This window comes from Balaenoptera physalus, assembly GCF_965194825.1.
Source record: "Balaenoptera physalus genome assembly, chromosome: 2".
NCBI lineage: Eukaryota > Metazoa > Chordata > Mammalia > Artiodactyla > Balaenopteridae > Balaenoptera > Balaenoptera physalus.
In genome coordinates, this window is record NC_138883.1 from 175,540,700 (window position 1) to 175,562,989 (window position 22,290).

The following is a 22,290-nucleotide window of genomic DNA, read 5'->3' on the forward strand; positions in this document are numbered from 1 at the left end:
TTCCCTTTATTGTTGCCAGTATTTTTAATGATGAAGTAATTCTATTCCATGATTAATAAATGAAGCAAAAGAGACTATTGTCTTTGGTGTAAATTATTTTGATAAAGGGAAAAAGATCACAAGTTTAGCTTTCTGCTGCTGCTTCTTGTAGTAGAAAACTTTTGGAGTTCTTGCCCAATCCCCTTCTGAGAAATGGCTTTCTCACCCACAGTGCTGGGTCCAGCAGCCATGTTTGAAGAGCATGGTCCCACCTCCTATCTCGGGGGCAAAATTGAAGGAATCAAATGGGTATTTGACCAAGAAAACCCATCTATAGCTTTGCTGAACCAATCAGATCTGTCAGGATTTGCAGACTCAATCCAGTCTTGGGTTCTTGGATGGAAAGGTCACTTTAGGGTCAGGGCTTATATGGCCATGTGTTTATTAAAGAGAGAAGACCAGACTTCGGAAGGAAGTAGATGTCTGCAGAGGGAAACAGAAATAAGAAAATACTAAGCCCCAAAAAGACAGAGAAAAGTCATTGGTTCTAATTTTCCAGCTTCCGGTTCAGTTCCTCTTGAAATGTGTCTGTCCTTCCCATCTCAGACATCCTCTGTAAGCTTCTTGCATCCTCCTCTTGCTGTCTGTTTGTTTGAGTAGGTTCTTTTCCATGCAGCCAAACATCTCCCAATCAAGATAAAGCTCTTTAACCCTTGGAATCATCCCAAAGGATTTCTTGTGTGGGAGAAACCAGCAAATGTGTCATCATTATTTTCTCATTAGCCATGTGCCTTTGTTTAAAATCCCTACTTTCTACAGCATGTCAGATCAGACAGTCCTTGTATACATCACTGACTTTTTTAAAGATACCTTACTGTAACTAAAGAGCGCACTGATCTTGCATTGAGGTCTTATTTCAATAGAAGACACCCATTTGTGCTAGTGAAACTATACACCCTTCTCATCCACATATGAAAACTTTTCAGTGTAATTTTTGATGCACAAAATGTCAGCCCTTAACACTTCTGAAATGGACAGATGCTTTGAGGCAATTTTTAGAGACCCGTTTCATTTGTTGCTTGCTTCTACTTCTTATCTCATAAATATCCCTACACAATATGAAAAAAATCACAAAGATCTAGATAAAAATTAGTGAAGTCAGTAGGCAATAGCAGTGATTTCGGTTGTTTTTGTGGTGGAAGGCTGTCAAGGGACAGGGGTAGCCATATCGCTCAGTGTTTACACACCAGCGAGTTGATACAGCATTCCCTTTTTAAAATATTACCTTTACTTTTATTGCTTTTGAAAATGCATGTTGCCTACAAAGGCTTACTACATCAGAGAATTTTAAAGACGATGACCTCATACCTCAGAGCTCCTGTTTATCCTGTGAAGTTTTAGCTCTGTTACTAACACAAAGCCATCCGCCCTCAAGGTTTCCTCAGGCTGCTGGTTAGAACACTATCCAACACATTGTAAAACACGGTGCATCTCTTCAGGAAAGAAAAAAGTGTGCAAAACTCCTACTATAGAATACTCAGATTGAAAGTGAGATACAGCTGCTTTAATCAGAGATGAAAGATAATCCTGGGGAATCATTTATGGACAAAAGGCTTCAGGGAGACACACATAGTAATGGCTTCGGGTGGAAGGGTTGACTTGAACCCTTCCACTTGGTTCTGACTCCTCAAGAATGGTAGTCGATGGGGAATTTGGTTCAGTGCTGAGGACGGTAGCAGTGTATGTTCTTCCTCCTACAGACTTGCTTCTCTGCTGGACAATTGGTGGAGATATTTCTACAGAACAAGCTTTCAGCCATCTCTAAGAAGGACTTTAAGCAAATGAGTCCGGGAATCATCCAGCAATTACTGAGCTGCTCTTGCCAGCTGCCCCGGGACCAGCAAGCAAAGCTGCCACCCCCCACTCCGGAGAGTAAGTGCTGGTTCTTCACTCGGAAAGCTAATGCACACAGTGTATGCAATGATGACGGTGAGTGAAGGATACGTACCATATACCGGGCACCGCTCTAAGCATTTTACATTGATCAGCTCATTGAGTCCTCACACGGTGCTACCAGCTAGAAATTATTATTATTATCCTCACTTTAGAGATGAGGAAACTGAAGCACATAGAAGTTAAGTGACTTGCCCGCGGACACACAGCTGGTAAGTGATAGAGCTGGGATTCAAACCCAGACAGGCTGTTTTTAACCACCTATGCTATACTGCCTTTCAACGAATATTTTATATTTTGTGTATAACTTATATAAATCAAGTTTGTCCCCTGTATTTGACTCAAGCATGGACCAGCTTCGAAGTCCATAGTTGAGATGTGGCATGTTATATGAGAAAGAACATCAGTGTTGGGGTCAGAAAGGCAGAGCTGAGTCATGCCTTCTTTCCCCAGCCAACTCTGTTGGCATATATCATATATCTTCAGCAATCTCTTTATATCCCAAGCCCGTCTCTTTCTCTGCACAGTGGGAAGCAGTGATATTACAGGGCTTCCTATCCATTTCCACATTATGGCACACAGTAAAAATGGAGGCACATTGGGGTAAACCAAAGAGTCTGTTCTGGGATGGAGGTGACCAGTGCAAGGAGGTACCAGCCTCCGGGTTGTGGTTGGCAGTGTCAGGAAGTGAAAGGATCAGTATTTACACTCACCTGTGACCCATAACATCACTGCAGTAGGTGAGCACTGCTGTTAAGACTTCACAGTATGCCAGTGAAGTTCCAATGGGCTAATGCATACAAAAATGCATTCTGTAAATTCAAAGCACCTGCCATTTAAAAGGCAAAAAGAAAAAGAGAAAAAAAGTGGTGGCCTAAGAACATCTATGATGGATAGTAAAAATATGACATTTAACTATATTTAAAATATTGCCATTGATCTGAGGGCCTTACATAGTTTTCAGAACTGCTTTTCTTTCTCTTTGAGGTAGTCTGCAATGCCCATCATAGCAGAATTGTTCAGTTACTTATTTCTAACTCATAATGGATTCTACATCGAGTGATTCATTTGAAGATTGTGAACAAAAACATGCCAGGCCTATATATCTAAGACTCCACGTTCACTGAGAGGAAAAAAAGCTTCATTCAAAGTGAGCAGCTAAATAATTCAATACCTTGTGGTCAGTGATGGCTCACAAATGGATCTGTATAACCAGATACCTCCCTGGCACGGGGTCTGGTTATACAGGCCAATTGGGAACAGGGTTTTGGACTGAAGATCCATGAAAAAAGGCTTAATTCCCTTTTTAATGAACTTCTAGACCCTTCTAGGAAATAGTCTTCCTGAGAAAAATCCAAACAAGTCATACTCACTAAAGAACCTAGAAAAACACCACCGTCCTCAATTTAAAATGTTGCATCATATAACTAAGCAGAAAGGTTTGTGTTGTTGGCCTTTTGAAATTAAAGGAATGTAAAATGTTAAAGAGGGGGAAGACACAGGGAGACGTTATTAAGAACACAGTGTTCGGTACGCTGAAACTCAACCCCTAAGCACCACCTTCAACTGAATTTCCAGGAAAGAATGCCATGGCCGTGTAGAAATCGTTTCAGACCTGTTCAAAGGAGCTGCTCAGGATTGGTTAAGAATTTAGTTGGTAGGTCCAGTTCTGTTGTAAGGATGGGAAAGATTTATATCAAATCTGACTCCAATCAAGATGCCCTGACACTCTGTAGGGAACTAGAGTAAGTCAGCCGAGTCTGGTGGCCACGAAAGTCAGAGATTTTGTGGTTTTCAGACTGTTCTTGCCACACAAGAGCGGGTAAAACTGACTCACAGGAGACCTAGGAAGATTTACAAGCTCCCAAGGAATGACATCCTTTCTCTTCCAAAACCACACTGTAGCTGTCCTCAGGACAATGGAGAAAGTAGAAGAATTGAAGAACTTGAAACTTTGCCTTTTGCCTGGGAAATGTCAGCCCCTAATTTGTCCTTGTTGAGTTCCTGACATTTCCTGATCTTTTGTAGCCACCATAAAAATGTGGCAACTTTGAACTTTATTAGGCACCCAGGTGCTCATGTTAAACTTCAAATGTCTTTAATTTATCTGTTAGTCAAGAAGAATCACTTTCCCACTGAGAGTCTATTTGTGGAAGAATGGGATGTGAAACTTGGTTAAATATCTCTAGGGATTTTTTAACAACATAGGTATTAAATTAGAGCAAAATAAAACCTCTAGGCAGGTGTATGATCATTCCACTAGAAATGTCTCATCTTGCAAAACTGAAACTCTGTATCTGTTGAACAACAGCCGTTTTATAGATTTCCCTAGCAGCAAAGGAGTAGCGGTGAGAGTGGGAAAAATCAAAGTGTGAAAGTTTTTTGCCTCCTCTGAGTACACTATCAACTTTATTTTAATGTTCGATCTCTGTATAATTTAGAGCTTATAATTCGATAAGGGTCCTCTTCACATCACAAGCCTATTGTCATCTTACCAGCTAGTGTCATTCACATGACCTACTGTGGAGAACGAATGTCCCAGAAAAGTATAAGAATGATGAGAATGCAACATCTTCAATTATAACACATTTTAAGATGGTAATTTCTTAAAATCCACAATGGGCTTTAAGTGCAATAGTATGATAGCTGAAATTGTTTGATTTTTTATCGATCTGTGGTCACGAAAGGAAATGATACTTTAATTTTGTAATTACCTACCTTCATTGTTTACAAACCATTTGGCCTGACATTAGTAACTTCTAAGTTGAAAGAGTATTCGCTCTGAATATCTGCAACCAAAGGAAAATGGTGTGTGAATACTCTTTATCCCCAAATCATATATACTTGACTCTGAAAGCCATTTCTTTCTCTTAATCTTTCTCTTTCCTTTCTTCCTTTACCCTTTTATTTCTTCTCCCCTCCTACATATTTGTTTCTGTTTGAATAATTGTAAAAAAATTGCACTTTCTGAACATTTAAAAAATCTAGAAGCTTAGAAATACAGAATAAATTTTAGGGGTTATAAAAACTTACTGCAATAATCCAAAAGGTAGGCTGTCCAAATTTATATTGTCATCCATTACACATTGATTGATCAGTTTTTACCAATACAATTGCTCGTTTTAGTCACTGAGAATAATAAACACTTCTGACATTACAAATAATTTTGAGAATTTTTGTAAGAAAGTACTCATTTTGTCCACAAATATTGATCTACAATGGCCCAAACTATATGCTCCTTCTGTAACATTGCTTCCTTGCCTTCGAAATGTTTCAATGAAATGAAATGACAAATATTACCAGTGTCTGTCAATGGAGGTTGTAGTTTAAAGTGAGAGAAATTATTTTCTTTGGGAGTAGGAGGTAATCCTATCCCAAATTGGGATAGTGCTTGCTATGGAGATTTTTTTCATAAGGGGTAGTCAGGATAACTTCAAAGCAACCGAGTAATTTGGAGAAAGTCTTTTCTTTCTTTTCCTTGCAAATTAAAGCCTTGAAACCTTTTACCCAATATAGCACTCACAAAACGATTTTGTATCCCTATCGGTTATAGTATAGGCTGGGTTCTTCTAGCATGTTCGCTGGCAGAGGCCCTCACAGGGGCTCTGACTGTTTTGCAATCTCCTTTTGGGCTCAGAATACGGCTACAGCACCATGGCAGTAACGCTGCTCACGCTGGGCTCCATGCTTGGGACGACCCTGATCCTTTTCCACTGCTGCGAGGAGAACTACAGGCTCATTTTACAGCTGTTTGTGGGTCTGGCTGTTGGGACACTTTCTGGGGATGCTCTTCTGCATTTGATTCCTCAGGTAAGCGGCTATTTTCCGTTTCAGATGGAGTGTTGCTAATTTCTCTTTACTTTGCGCCACTGGAGGTGTTTATGCAGAATTTCACAGTGGCGTGGGTGCATAGATACAGTGGCCAGTGTTTTCCTTGGTAATCAGTATTATTTCTCCAAAGCCCTGGTAGGAGAAAAGAGATGATTAATCATTAGATCCACCAGGTTATTCTTATTTTTGAAATTTAAAACTATGTGATCAGATATGGATTCCTATTAACAAAAATTCAGGAAGTGTACGTATCTATAAATAAAAACGAATGGGCTATAAGATGTACTGGTTTTTCTCCGGTGGCCCCCAGCCCTCATCAGATCCATGCTCTGCTCTTCTCTGCTGTCTTTTCTGCCCCTGAAGATGGCACCTCCTCAGCTCCCTTGCAGGCTGGACTGTTGTTTGAGTTCCCCCAGTGGGTGCACAACAGAAAAGCCAGGGCAGGAGGAGAGAGTGACAGGGGTATCTCTTCCCCACTCCCTCCCTCCAGCACTGGCTCTAGAAGCAGCTGATTACCCTCAGTAATACACCTTCTGCAGGAGACCTCCTCCCTAACTTCATCTCCCACTGAGCTTCAGTAATTGAGCTTCAGTTATTTCCAACCTTTGCCCTTTGCCCTTTCAGCCCTAAGAGTGATAATGGTTCCCTGGGGTTGCCAGTTTCCGGGTGTCTCATTATCCCTCGTTCATACCCTTGACAGCTGCCCACACCTCTGTCATAGCACCACCATTAACCTCTCTTCGTTTGAACCATCAAAATGAATTTCTCTTTCTTGCCCAACTATTAGCATCTAGATTTCCTTTAAGAAACATGCAATCTCCAGGAAGCTGGCTCTTTGCTGAAGTCTTCGGAGGCTCTTTATTTGTCAGAGATGAAAGGATTAGGACCAGAGATGCAAAAGAGTTCAGGGAGGCGGGTCTTCAGATGAGGTTATGTATCCCTTCTTGAAATCTCTTATGGTAGATAATGATGAGCAAATGATTTCCCCCACCTCTCACAAAGTCTGAGATGCTAAAATTTTCCACAAGCCTCTGGCAATTTCCTGCAGGGTCCCTCTTGTTGCTTAGAGGCTCAAAAATTATTACATGTTCTGAAAATTGCAAAGTGAGCATTGGAGAAATGAAACAAACCATTATTAGTTTTAATTTCCCTTATAATCTAATTTTCTGGAAATATTTCAGGGCTTACTGGCTTGAGGCGGTGACCGAAGCCTGTTTCTAGGTCACTGCAGTGGCTGCAGAGCTGTTCATTGCCCAGGATCCTGGGAAATAGCAACAGGATCTTAAGGCTGCCTGGGTCTCCCCGAGCGGGAGAGTACACAGCCCAAGGCAGCAGGGGTGGACGTTGGGGGGAGTGGGACTGTCCACCGGCCCTACAGAGACATATTACAGAGGGGAACTTAGCTGGGTTTCACTTAGAAGGCAGTTGCTTTACTTGAGGAAAGAGAGGAGGACATAAGTTATGGGAAGAGGAAGATAGATGCCGTACAGGTGGGGTGGAATGCTAGAAAAATCAGTGGTTCCTGAACGTGATCCAAGGCAAGTGTTTAAAGGTCTGCACGGAAATGAGAAAAATCCCACTGTCACGATTTCCTCTTTTAACTAGCTACATTGATTCAACTTGAAGATCTACATTTTATTCTGAAATCGTGAGGTTTTCCTCTGTTTTCTTTTCTGACACGACAACATCCTCTGTTTTGTGACGTAATGGTAATTCCAAATATTAGCTGGCTGTCCTTTTAAGTCTTTACCAAAAGAAGAAGTGGACTAATGTGTACATGTCTTTAGTTATGTCCATACACTCAATGTGTATATGGGGATCTATACATATACTCACACGTGTATACATATGTATCAATATGTATATGCATACGTACGTAAATATCTATACACTGTTTATATGAGCATATACACATATAATTTTTTTCTTTTCTAAATGTAATGGTTAGTAATATCCTAAATATGGAAACCACGGAGCTATTTCTCAAACTGTCTTCTCCTGGGGAGGGAATGTGGTACATTATGATTTACTAGCTCACAAGAAATCATGAGGTCAACAAATGGATGAGACAACCAGTGGGATGAGTCAACTAGAGGAAAATTCCTAATGCTTTTCTAGAATCGTTTTGTGTCCCAGAGAGCTGACAGTATTGCTGGGCATACAGGATGCACTCGATGGAAAAAGTCCTTCAGGTGGATTTCTTACTTATTTGAACATTTATTAAAAGTTTTCTTTAATTGCTATGGGGCATGGGGAGAATAAACCCTGGATGAAATGTATCTTTATATTTGCTCTGGATATAAAAAACATTGATTCGTTGTAAAGCATTGCTGTGCAAATTGGGATGGATTGAACTGGAAAAAAATTCAGCTAAAGGACTGAGAATGTATGAAAATTTAGGCCACTTGCTGAAATAAGCTTAGGCTTTAGTCTACTCATTAGCAGAAGCTTTTCAAAGTTCTCCTTTCTTTTTTCACATCTTATTTGGCCCTGATTAAATCATATAGTGGAAGTATTCATACATCTAAAAGCAAGCTGGGCTTTGAATGAATTCAGGTGTTGTCATGGGGTTCCCCAGAATGGAAATTGAATATATTTTCAACAGTGCACCTACTAAATAATATTTAAGTCATCAAAAGTTATTTCTTTCCATCTCTTTTCTTTTTAGGTTCTTGGTTTACATAAGCAGGAAGCCTCAGAGTTTGGACATTTCCATGAAAACAAGGGCCATATTTGGAAACTGTTGGGATTAATTGGAGGCATCCATGGATTCTTCTTAATAGAAAAATGTTTTATTCTTCTTGTATCACCAAGTGCCGAGGTATTTTTAAATTTTGTTTATCTTTTATGTTAGGGCTTCATGATATTTGTCTTTTATTTCAGAAATACTTGTTCAAAAGTAATGAACATCTTCATGAGGTTGTCTATTTAAGGGATGGGACTCTTATTTCTAGGACACACAGATTATTCTGACTGAGCGCTTCCCTATAAGCATGATTATTAATTTTTCGAACATCTGTTGCTGGACCATTACTATACTTATTACAACCTCCTATTTGACCTCCCTGGCTAGTTTAGAAACAGGCGAATATTTCATGTCTGAGAATGAAGGGATTTAAAGGCTTAGCTACCAATCTGTGTTTTGGGTATCTTTCTTAACCCACAACAAATTACCAAGCAAACAAAAACTTTGAAAATTCCAAAAATTATGCATCGTTTTCTATCTTAAGGACATTTAAAATTATACAAACAAGAAGCTCAGGAGTGGGAATTCCAGCACATCTTTTTTTCAGCTTGAATAATTGCTTTCATTGTGCCTGCATTTGATCAATTTCTACATACATGATGAAATGTAAAAGGCAGTGTGGCTTATTTTTAGATTTTGTTTCTTTTTGCTCTTATATATTACCCTATAAGAAAATAGATGAACAGTTTTGTGGGATAGTTAAAAACATAAATGCTTGTAAAACAAAACAAAACAAAACAAAACTCCAGGAGACTAAAGTAAACTTTCCCTACAAAGTCCTGGGATTCTGCAGTCTTCATGGTTTTCTACTTATTCCCTGACTTTCTTCCCATTCACATACTATAAAATGCTTGTACTCAGGGCAAACACTACTATCTGTTTTTTTTTTTTTTTTAGTCAGAAAACAAGTCTTTATTAATTTCTATTAATTAGGTATTGTAGGTATAAGCAGAAGCAATATATGTTATAGTCATTTTCCTTGAGTAACTGATGCTATTGATATATTTTTTTAAACATCTTTATTGGAGTATAATTGCTTTACAATGGTGTGTTAGTTTCTGCTTTATAACAAAGTGAATCAGCTATACATATACCTATATCCCCATATCCCCTCCCTCTTGCGTCTCCCTCCCTCCCACCTTCCCTATCCCACCCCTCTAGGTGGTGGTCACAAAGCACCGAGCTCATCTCCCTGTGCTATGCGGCTGCTTCCCACTAGCTATCTATTTTACATTTGGTAGTGTATATATGTCCATGCCACTCTCTCACTTTGTCCCACCTTACCCTTCCCCCTCCCTGTGTCCTCAAGTCCATTCTGTAGTAGGTCTGTGTCTTTATTCCTGTCTTGCCCCTAGGTTCTTCATGACCATTTTTTTTTTTAGATTCCATTTATATGTGTTAGCATATGGTATTTGTGTTTCTCTTTCTGACTTACTTCACTCTGTATGACAGACTCTAGGTCCATCCACCTCACTACAAATAACTCAATTTCGTTTCTTTTTATGGCTGAGTAATATTCCATTTTATATATGTACCACATCTTTATCCATTCATCTGTCGATGGGCATTTAGGTTGCTTCCATGTCCTGGCTATTGTAAATAGAGCTGCAATGAACTTTTTGGTATACTATCTTTTAAAAGTCTTTTAAAAGACTACTATCTTTTAAAATATCAGCACTTGTTGTTTATTATCCTCCCTAAATTTATTCAAAAATTCTATTTCATGCATCAAAAATAAGGTGGTTTATGGATGGATAGAAGGATGGTAGATAGATGGGTGATAAACTAGGTGGAATAAAATGTCAATGGTAGGATCTAGGGAGTGAATATCTGAGTGTTGACATCACAGTTCGTTTAGCTTTTTTGTATATTTGAAACTTTTCACAGTAGATAGATTTTAAACAAAAATCTGTAGACATTTTTTCTGTTTTAATGAATCAGGGCTGTCCTTTGGCCTGGGGCCCAAGCTAGGGTACTATAGTAATTCAGGAATTAGGAATGCCAGTTTCAATCCCAACGCTTTCTTAAAAACTTAGGAATCCCACTTTCTCTAAAAATTTAGGAACTTAACCTCCACAAAAGGAGTTCTAATCTAACTAAGCATTAAAGACAATAATAAGATCCCCATTTATACACAATAGACTAGCATTCATGGACTGGAAAAACTAATTCAGAAAGCCAACATATCAACTTATGCATAATAATTAGAAATGTAACCAGATGGAAATGAGTGAAATAAATTCTGAACATTCAAAAATTATATTTTTTTCAGATGGTCCTTGGACTTGTCAGGGAACTTAAAATGAGTTTTAAGAACATAATTTTAAGATTCATGATATTGTGTAAAAGAAAAGGAATGTGAATACTTTAGAAGCTACAAGTACTTTAATTGGTGAATATCTTTCTGGAGATATTCATTTAGTAGTTATAGGGTACAATACAGTTTTGATGATCATCCTTTTGGTATCTCCATCAGAAAGAACTCACAATTTAATAGACAATATAAAATTACCACCGTTCATGCCTTTGTAAATCATGACTAGAATTTTTGAGGTTGCATTCTTTTTTTTTATTGAAGAATAATTGATTTACAATGTTGTATTAATTTCTGCTGTACAGCAAAGTGACTCAGTTATACATACATGTATTCTTTTTCATATTCTTTCCCGTTATGGTTTATCCCAGGATATTGAATATAGTTCCCTGTGCTATACAGTAGGACCTTGTTGTTTATGCACACTATATATATTAGTTTGCATCTGCTAACCCCAAATTTGAGGTTGCATTCTTAAAGCATTTAGACTATGCATGATGTTTTAGGGCAGTCCTATGCCCTAAAACATTCATTTTAGCAAGTATTTATCCTGATGAAATTCTCCCAGTACCCTCATCCACCCCTTTGGCCAATAAGCAAAATGTTAAATAGAACTGTGGTACTGACAAAGGCTACACCTGTGTTCTTCTGGCTTCAGCACTAATTTTAAACCATCCTCATCCAGCAGGGCATGTCACTGGTTAATGGGCATATGGGACATTCCCGTCATCTTGCATTCAACACTGAATCAAGTGACCAGTCAGGCAGAGGCAAATCTGCTTCAACTATCCAGTTGGTAGGTTACTGACCTGAAGTATTCTACTGATTTGATTACCTTCTTTCCTTTATTCCTTGATAAATAGATGAGAATCAGTAGGCTAGATAAGTATTAATAGAATCCACTCCTGATTTGCCTGTTCTTGATCATGATAAATCCTATTTGGAAAACTTTGCCAAACACCTGAAGGCTGTTTTCAAGGGTAAAATGCATTTTCCACAGATTCAAGTCACTGCTCTCTGCACCTCTTTGAAACACATGTGGATCAGATTGACATAATAAACATATCCTTAATCACTCTGTTTACAAGTTTTCATAAACCAGCCGACCTTGAGGTTTCTCCAGTCTGAGAAATCCTTAGTCATGACTAGGTGAGGCCAAATAAATGTTGAGCAAGGAATTAGTTAGAGGACCTAAGAGTGGAGGGTTCATTTCGTAATGTAGGAGAGAGTGATTCTGTCCAAGGAGATGTCTCATAGTAAGTGCCTTCTGTTACACTGAGTTTTCCACAACAAAAATCTTCTGTGTGAATTCTCAAAACACAACCTCCAATCAGGTTCAAAACAATATTCCCATTTTAATTCTTAAAGTCATAAATAAAGGGACCGGAAAAATATGAAAATATATAACATAGTTAGAAAACGTGCCTCCTATAACCATGGCCTTGGGGGAGGGGGTTACAGTTCAAGAGTAGATTCCTGAGTAGAGAGAAGTAAGCTATTCCTGACACATTAACCTGGCAAAATACAAGTCTGGCAGTAGATTGCAGAGCTAGAGCTAACTCAGGGATGTGAACAAAAAATATTCCTTTACAAAAACCTTATTGTGTTTATTGTTTAGATACATCACATGTGGTTTGAAAGAAGATAACTCCAGGCTGAGATTAGTTTTTAAATCACTTTAATGCTGACCTCATTTCTTCTGTGTGAATGAAGGGTCCAGAGCCCCAAGATGTAAACACATCTCGGATGCTAATTCAATGAGTTTAGAACGATTTGACTTCTCTAGCTCACTAATAATATACTCACCATTTCTTTTGTTATTTAAGCTGCAAGATCAACCTAAAGAGAAATAGAAATAATATGAACTTTTAGGATTGTTTGATGGGTCCAATTTCCTGTTTTGTTTTTGTTTTTGTTTTTTTTTTTGTTATTTCTGAGATATACATTTTGAATTCCCTGTTTTTTAAGGAAATTTTTTAAGGAAGAGGAACTCACAAATCTTTCCAGTCATCAAAGGAGTTTTAGATATTTGCCTCTAAATTCCTTTACATACTGTGACAATATATAGCTTTTTGGGAAAAAAAAAATCCTGGAATAAATATCTGAACTCCTGTCTTTTAATAGTCTTTTGATCTTAATCAGGCTTTTGATATAACGTAATTTTTAAAAACCCCACATTTTTCTTTTGTTTCTAGATCCACCAATTTCAGGCAAGAGGCCTGTCTACCTCTTCTAATCCTGTATCCTTCAGATCCTACCTTCTCAGCCATCCTTCTCCAAAAATAGCCTATCGTTACATCTTTTGAATAACTGCTGTTATTCTAACATGTGAATGTTAAGTTTACTTTCTCTGTTTACATTAAAAAAAAGATGCTTATGTCTCACATTAAATTTGTCTCAAAGTTTCCACAATTTTGGGTGATAGGAATATGCTTCTAAAATGACATGTTCCATAGACAGATAAGAAGTATTCTTTTCACACAATAGAACAAGAATCTTAGGCCTAGGGAGGGAAAGTGTCTTTTCTGAAATTGAACCATGAGTCAGTCTCTGAAATAAAATCATATCATCTCAACTTGTAGAAGTCAATTCCAAAATCTCACCTTCCTGTCATGTGAAAGGATGAAAAATCTTTTAAAATTGTATTCTTTTGTAAGTTTGTTGATCTCCTTTCTTAGTCAGCAAGGTTTTTTTTGTTTTTGTTTTTTTCCTAACTGGAAACGCAACAGAAACAGCATCTTATGCTACGATGAATGAAATGAAGTGTTGGGTTTGCAATGGTTTCTTCTCCACAATCTACTTAAAGATCAGAAGAGAATTCTAGATCCACAGTCTACTGTACAGGAGCAGGGCCAACTGAGGTCAAGGATCAAGAATCATTTTTTTTTCCTACGGCTTTTGGGTTTCATAAAGGCTTCCATAATTTAATAATGAATTACAGACTATCTAAGTAGCCTCTAGCTCTCTATGGAAGACTCTGAGCTACATAAGAGTGCTATTTCCACCTACATGTAGATAGTGGGAAAAACATGCTTGCAGACTCTTGGCTCTACCTTCTGTGTTTGTCTATGAAATTGAAAAGTTCTAATATACTCCGGAGGATCAAAATGTCTTTTGATAATCAACATAGCTCTTCATGTTTCATTTTTCGATAAAATGATGACTATTGCTTATCATTCATATTTTATTTTTTAATTTAAAATAGAAAGGCCCAGAAGATGCACAGGCAGCTGAAAATCCTATAGGCAGTCTGAACACCCCCAACAGAAAATGTGAGTACCAATTTTAAAAATCCAAACATTAAATATAGAAAGTGTCATAGAAAGAGGTTATATCTGTTTTGAAATAAATATGTGAAAACCATGTAAATTTCATATTGGGTATGTATTTCATTATTAAAACTTTTGCAATGAAATTTTTAATAAGAGCTCATTCCTATCAGTCTTTGAAACCTACTACACATTAATATCAGTGTTACTTCATTCTTTAAAAATGTTTTCCCCAATGGCTTAAAACTTATCCTCTGGAAACTTCGATTAGTGTAAATACTTACGTGGTTATCAAGGCTCGTTTAAAATCCTGCTTACATGATGATTTGAGCCTTTTACTTCCCATGAAGTCTGGAGACAGTACTGTTTTTTTGTCTTCTATCACAGTCTACTGATAATTCATCACAAATGTCTATCTCCTTTATGATATTGTCGTTAACATGGTGGAGTTCAAATCAGTGCTATCTCATTATTCACATCTTATGCTATAACTCATTTGTTTGTATAATTTGCATCCAGTCTTCTTCTTTCTATGATTTTCCCTATTTCTGAATTTTTTTGTGTGTGTGATTTTTTTAAATTAATTAATTAATTAATTTATTTATTTTTATTTTTGGCTGTGTTGGGTCTTCGTTTCTGCGCGAGGGCTTTCTCTAGCTGTGGTGAGCGGGGGACACTCTCCATCGCGGTGCGCGTGCCTCTCACTGTCACAGCCCCTCTTGTTGCGGAGCACAGGCTCCAGACGTGCAGGTTCAGTAGCTGTGGCTCACGGGCCTAGTTGCTCTGCAGCATGTGGGATCTTCCCAGACCAGGGCTCGAACCCGTATGCCCTGCATTGGCAGGCAGATTCTCAACCACTGCGCCACCAGGAAAGCCCCCCTATTTCTGAATTTGATTAACCAATTTTGGTTAGGACTTTATTCCCTTTTGCTCATGCTTCTGAATAATTATTAGAACTTTTTTTTTTTTTAAAGGCCTGTGTTGGTTTTCATCAGTTGCTCCTGAATCCTTGCCCCATTTTTCTCACTGGTATTACTCTTTCGTAAACACACTTCTCAATAGTTTAATGTAAAGCAGTCATGATTAGTTATGCCCATTCTATCAGAATAGGTTAGTTACCTTAGGAGAAAAAGAGGTATTTATTGAATACTTATTATATGCCAGGCACAATGCTAAACACATGACATGGATTATCTCATTTAATCCTCTTACACTTTACTGAAGTAAGAATAATCAATATCCAAATTACACAAATGAAGAGACCAGTCATTAGAGAGGGTAAGTCACTGCCCAGGACTACATAGCTACTAAACTCTAGCATTGAGGAACTAAGAAATGCTAATGCAGCAACAATTTCCTTGTGATCATTCATTCAGGCATGCATCCCTGTATTTTTTCACATTCTTTCATTCATTCAAGAAATGTTTGGGCTTCTTGGGTGGCGCAGTGGTTAAGAACCCGCCTGCCAATGCAGGGGGCACGGGTTCGAGCCCTGGTCCGGGAAGATCCCACATGCCACGGAGCAACTAGGCCCGTGAGCCACAATTACTGAGCCTGCGCTCTAGAACCCGCGAGCCACAACTACTGAAGCCCACGCACCTAGAGCCGGTGCTCTGCAACAAGAGAAGCCACCTCAATGAGAAGCCCGTGCACCACAACAAAGAGTAGCCCGCTCGCCACAACTAGAGAAAGCTCACACACAGCAACGAAGACCCAACGCAGCCAAAAATAATAAATAAATAAAATAAATGAATTTTAAAAAAATGTTTGAGCATGTTTTAGGTGCTGTGATTGCACTGGGGAATAAAATTAGGAATAGTCTTTATCCCTAGTTTGCAATGTGGTTGAGGATATAAATGCTAATAAGAACAAACAAGGTAGTAACAATCACTGTTCTGAATGTGTTTGATGTTTTCACGCCTGTAATTTATTTATATGATTCAAAATATGTAATTACGTAGTCTGTCCAATTCTTTTTTCAGGACATTCGTACTGATATTTTTCCTTCTAAATCTTTAGTTCCAGGAGAAGTTTTAGAATGCCTGGCACCTAGAAGGTATATCAGAGACATTTCTTTGTATTTGTTTTTAGAAGAAAGGAAGTGGAAAGAAGGCTACACCTAGTCAAATTAGGAGCAGAGAGTGGTCGTCATAATGGAAGTGGAAGTAATAATGATGGTCTTATTCAAATATTTTGTAGACCTCATATCTTTCTACTTCAGATATCAATCTTGGCATACAGAATGATTAGTGAACAAATCCAAATTTGATTACGCAACTGCCCTTTTTGCCAGGGACATATTGAATTAGCTTCAAATATTTGATTGTCTGATTTAAATAAACAAAAAGCAACATGATACAAGATCCAGCCTGGGTATTACCATGGAAAACCTCTGATAAGTCAAAAATGTGGAGCTCAAAATGACTTCCATGTACCGAAGGAAAGGTAAAATATTATTGATAGTTCTGTAATGAGTACATTGATTTGCCAGTGAACGCTTGTCTTACCTTCCACTGAGTAATGTTTCAATTGTCTTAAACAACGTGCACAATGTGCTCCTTGTTGTTTATATGCAAATATGTATATTTGCCTTGTGGCTTGTGGCTTGTTACATGGTCATGATCTGACATTTAGAAGCCCATCATCAGAGATAACAAAATAATAGGCAACAAAAATAGGCTGCAGTGTTTCTTGGCAAAGTATAAATTGGGTAAATGTTTTCCATCCAAATATATGCTGTTAATATCAAAACTGTACGTAGGCATACACACAGGCATGGATTGGAAATCACAGTTTATTTGTATGCTGCAATGTTGTCACATGGATTACTTTAAATTATTTGATTTTATTTCCACAAAGAAGAGCTTTACTTCTGAAAATCGGCAGGAACAGCTGAGTGACCTGTTTGCATTTTTAGGCTCAGAGAGCTTCCAGGCAATGCCAATAAGAACTCTCTGAATTCAATACTTTGATATTTATTCTGTATTTTTATGACTGTTGCCTAAAACCTTCTCATTTTTGTTAAAGAATGAAATGAATTAGGAAACCACCAGAACGATAGAACTGAGTCTCACCGTGATGGTTCTAAATAAAGCATGATTTTGAGAAGTAAAATGCATGGGATGTCTTTCCAACACAGGCAATACATTTATCTCCTGGCTGATAGTCAGGGCTAGATCTGTTGTTTACTGAAGTTCCTTATTTCACAGTGTGGGCTATGAAATAAGTCAAATCATATCTCCCCAGTAAACCATATTACAATACAGTCCCTCCACAGTCTTAGACCAGGTAACAGAAGCCAGAAGGTAACCTCTTCCTATTTTTGAGTGTCCAGTTATTACAATACTGTGGGCAGTTCTAATAGTAACAATAGCAACTCCTAACACCTGTCACACAGCATACATCAACTGAGTAATTAGACTACAGCAATTGATTTTACTGGCTGTTCTTATCAAATGGTATACCTAGGTAGTTCACTGTCAGAATATGTGTTACCCCTGGAATACTTTTTGTATTTGTTAACGGTTCCAACCCATAATACTAATACACAGTTTTAGATTTTTGAAAACAGAAATTCTGTCCGTCAAAAACTTGAACCCATCTGTGATCTAATTATTTCATTAATTAAACCCATTATGGTCCAGTTTATTTCATTGGCTGTCTACTACTCAGATAATGTATATAATGTAATAGAATCACATGAAGACAGCTTCTCTTTATTTCATTCAACATCTAGTTGGTCTAGTCAGAAAGACAGAACATTCAGTAAATGTTCCAAAGCTAACTTTGAGATCGGAAAGGATGGAAGAGGTTCTGCCGTGGTCACATTTGGGGAGTGAAGGAGGCAGTGCGGGAGGGTGGTTAGCACCAACCAGAAAGTGGAACGATCACAAAGTGACAGGAGGTTGACAGGTGACTCCAGGAGACCGACACGAGGGGCAGTCTGACTCAGGGGACAGTTTCAGAAAATAGACTCCATTTTAATGGCATTCTGCCCCGAGGGTCTTAAATTATTTAAAAATGCTTCACAAAAGACATTATGTGGAAAGGTCATCGAATGTATTTTGGAAAGTTATTAACAGTGTTATTTTTATCTTCTTTTGGCACAGCTGAACAGGAGCACAGAAGAGCGAATGCCCTAACTTATCTCATAATTAGTCAGACCCATTAGAAAAATGGTGACCATAAATCCAAGTGTGCCATATCGGTTGCCGTATTCGCATCTCCGGTCCTGACCTATTTTGAAAGCTGAGACAAAGTGGAGTTACTTAATCTGGTGCAATTTAAGGATGTCGAGGCTGGAGGGGAAAGTTGGTTGTAACTGAAGGATTCCATGAACTATGTAGTGCTCTGTTCATGCTTCTTACACCTTGTTTTTGGTTCTTTAGGCAAAACCATTAGCTTGTTAGCAATAATGATCCTGGTTGGGGACAGCCTGCATAATTTTGCAGATGGTCTAGTCATAGGAGCGGCCTTCTCATCTTCATCCGAGTCAGGAGTGACCACAACAATTGCTATCTTGTGTCATGAAATTCCCCACGAAATGGGTAAGTCTGACGGTAGAATCACTCTTCCTGCTTGCTGAGAAAATCATAATATATTTCTAGCCATGGTTTACTAGGCTTCTTTTTCCAACACATGATTGAAAGGTGAATACTTTCTGTTCATAATTTATTTAAACCATCAAAAGCAAAGAACTAGAAAAAAATTCCTGTACCTCAAGATAGAATTCAATTAGACCCCTTTATTATATTTCCTGGATCCAGAAGTGACTCTTTTTGGATTCTGGAGAATTCTATATGGGAGGCAGTCATTAAAGGTGGAGGGAAGGGATAAATTAGGAGGTTGGGATTAAGATATACACACTACTATATATAAAATAGATAATCTACAAGGACCTACTGTATAGCACAGGGAATTCTGCTCAATACTCTGTAATAACCTATATGGGAAAAGAATCTAAAAAACAATGGATGTGTGTATATGTATAAGTGAACCACTTTGCTGTACAACTGAGACTAACACAGCATTGTAAATCAACTATACCCCAATACAAAATAAAAATTAAATTTAAAAATAAATAAAAATAAAAATACTGGCATAATAAAAAATACTTTAAATTTTTTTAAAAAGAACTTCAGCAAAAACTTAAAAATCTGCATATTAAATGTGGGCAAAACATTAATAGGAGAACTTTTGATCCATTATGTCAGCAAACAGGCCAATGAGATAAAATAACATTTAAATTAAAGCCAAACCATGGTTTCATCAACCTGATTTATACAAAATGTCTAAAGCCAAGTGTAACATTGAAATGACAGGCGTATGGTATCAGATTCATATAAGACACTTTTTCTGGATAATCTTAATCACCCATGTAATTCAAATCCTGCCTCCCAGGAACCAAGAGGAGACGGAATAGACATTTCTGAAACAGGTCCAGAAAGAGGAGAGGCTGGTCCCAGGCACACGCGTGCCCTAGAGAGCGGACTCTTGGCAGTCACTCTTTCTTATCTCACTTTCACATTTACATTGCCCACTTGGGCCACCCCTGACCTCTTGGGTTCTGTGTCTGTTGCCCAAAGTCCTGTCACTCATCATCACTGACCCATTCCTCTCTGAGGAGTTTATCCAAGGTCCTTCCTGAATCCGTTAAGACATACCTGGTCTGGGGGCCATATTGTATGGTCCTATTTTAGCTACTATAATAAAACCCAACAGAGGTGGGTGACAGTCTGCGACAGGCCAGCAAAAATGTCTGAAGACCTGTTCATAGTATTAATTACGCAAGAGAACTAGGAAACTGAGTCCCCAGGCTGTCTCTTTTTTAAAATTTTTTATTGAAGTATAGTTGATTTACAATGTTGTGTCAATTTCTGCTGCATAGCAAACTGACTCAGTTATACACATATAGACATTCTTTTTTATATTCTTTTCCATTATGTCTCTTTATTGAACTTCAGCCTCTTCTCAATCCCAAAACTAAGAAATAGAGCCCCTCAGATTACAAGATCATTCTTCTTTTGGAGGAAAAGTGTAGAGGGAATAAGGTCATTTTTCTATCATCATTAAGGCAGTAAAACATTTTCTACAGGAAAAATCTGTTTTCCTAACCAACTTTTGCCATGACTTAAAAATCTCCTTAAGTCATTTTCTCTTTCTCCATAGCAGTTCCTGCCTAAGTAAAAAAAGAAAAGCACATATAATGTTTACTACCTTGGGATTTTGCCTGGCAAGTTTCCAGGTAAAAAGCTTTAGAAATCCCAGGGCAGCAAGTACTTTATTTTGCATTTGTCTAAGTTGAATATGTCACAGGACATTAGGAAGTAAAGAGTATGTCACAGTTCTCTCTGTATATACTATCTTCCAGAGCAGTAAAAGGAACAGAACTCTTGAAATGTAACTTCCTAAAGTATAATGAGTTAGGCTCTAAATCCTAGAGAAATATAGGAAAGTGTTTTACTAACTGATCATTCAATTTTACTTATAAAATTGGCCCCAGTTGCTGAAATTTGAAACAAACGAATAGCACACGAGTTGAATAAAGCCATCATCAGTTAAATGATAATTCTATTTTCTTTTCCCTTAAATTTCAGGAGACTTTGCTGTGCTCTTAAGCTCTGGACTTCCTATTAAGATTGCCATCCTGATGAATTTTATAAGTGCTTTAACTGCCTTCATAGGACTGTATATTGGCCTCTCGGTATCCACGGATCCATGTATTCAGAACTGGATCTTAACAATTACTGCTGGGATGTTCTTATATTTGTCCTTGGTGGAAATGGTAAGCTTTGTGGTTTTTCTATTTTGTTTTTCCAAACACTAAAAATGCAAAACAGAGAAAAAGCGGCAGAACGGAAGGATCGATGGGGAGAAGAGAAGAAGAATATAGACAAAAGTATAAAAGAGTAGGGAAGTATTCTGTGCAATCCAAGAAAGTAAGCGGTAGGCAGAAGAAACGTAATTTGAGATTCAGAGAATATTGACATTCTGTTAACTGAAATTAAGTGGAATGATTGAAACCTTTATAATTGTCGAAAAGTGATTGTCATTTCATTCTGCTCCAGCTTTGCATCTATAAAAGATGCCTATACTTCCAGCTGAAAAATGAAAAGTTCTGTTAAACAGCCGGTCGTTTTGTTTATACGTTAGAAAATATTTCAACTGAATTTGTCATTAAATTAAAGAGCTCTTTGGCTTAATGAACCAACCCATCTTTAAGTTGCCAAAGCGCTATCATGCTGGTGAAATGAGAAAGATTATTATAGTATTGAGTCTCTAAAATTGCAGTATATTTTTCCTGAAGAGGTCCTTGCTGGCATTAATGGTTAATTCAATCATCATGTTTCATCCCCTAGAATCTGAATTGAACCTGGGAAATTTCACTTTTTTTTTTGCCTCTTAAGTTCTGTTCTTTGCAAGATAAACCAGTTTTTTAAGGTCACCTTCTATTAGATTGTTTACAACTTACATGTCTTTTTTTTTTTTTTTTGGCTGCGCCATGGGGCTTGGAGATTTTAGTTCCCGACCAGGGATTGAACCTGGGCTCCGGCTGTGAAAGTGCCAAGTCCTAACCACTGGACCACCAGGGAATCCCCTACAACTTACATGTCTTAAAATAAAAGTCATAATGATTTTCCTGTCTCATGGGAGGGAATAAGGCAAATTAAAATGGCATAAATTAACAAAAGAAATATATATTTTTAAAATCACCCATTTTTAAAAAGAAGTCTTTATTGAATTTGTTACAGTATTGCTTCTGTTTTATGGTTTGGTTTTTTGGCCACGAGGCATGTGGGATCTTAGCTCCCCAACCAGGGAACGAACCCACGCCCCCTGCGTTGGAAGGCGAAGTCTTAACCACTGGACCGCCAGGGAAGTCCCAACAAAAGAAATATTTAAGACTTAAAATCAATAGAAAGCCAATCTGATCAGAAATAAAACATGTGATTACATGCATCCTGGAGCAGAAATGTAAAATACACAATCTTGAAGGTCATATGTGGAACAGGACCATTGGGGTTGACTAGTGATTTGGCAGAAACCAGCGATTGTCCTGGAAGTAAGTAAAGAGACTGTTTCATAAGGGAAACAATCTGGAAGGCAGGAACCTGGGCTTATACAACCAGAACAGTGCATTCTATAAGCAGAATTCAAGAAGGGGACTCTTCAAGTAAAACCACCATCTTAAACTGCGC

The 22,290-nt window shown here is 37.9% G+C and overlaps 1 protein-coding gene across 9 annotated transcripts in view; it reads left to right on the plus strand.

The window, feature by feature from the left end:
- SLC39A12 (solute carrier family 39 member 12) overlaps positions 1–22,290 on the plus strand; it is a 73,544-nt gene that overhangs the window by 27,022 nt on the left and 24,232 nt on the right. For 8 of the 9 annotated variants that reach the window (XM_082452847.1, XM_082452843.1, XM_082452842.1 and 5 more), the window contains 6 exons: positions 1,740–1,911; positions 5,570–5,742; positions 8,432–8,584; positions 14,029–14,095; positions 18,481–18,639; positions 20,689–20,876. In XM_082452847.1, the coding sequence (XP_082308973.1) occupies positions 1,740–1,911; positions 5,570–5,742; positions 8,432–8,584; positions 14,029–14,095; positions 18,481–18,639; positions 20,689–20,876 (912 nt within the window). Of the gene's footprint in view, positions 1–1,739; positions 1,912–5,569; positions 5,743–8,431; positions 8,585–11,508; positions 11,620–14,028; positions 14,096–18,480; positions 18,640–20,688; positions 20,877–22,290 lie in introns of all 9 variants that reach the window. The other variant, XM_082452850.1, reaches the window with a different exon arrangement.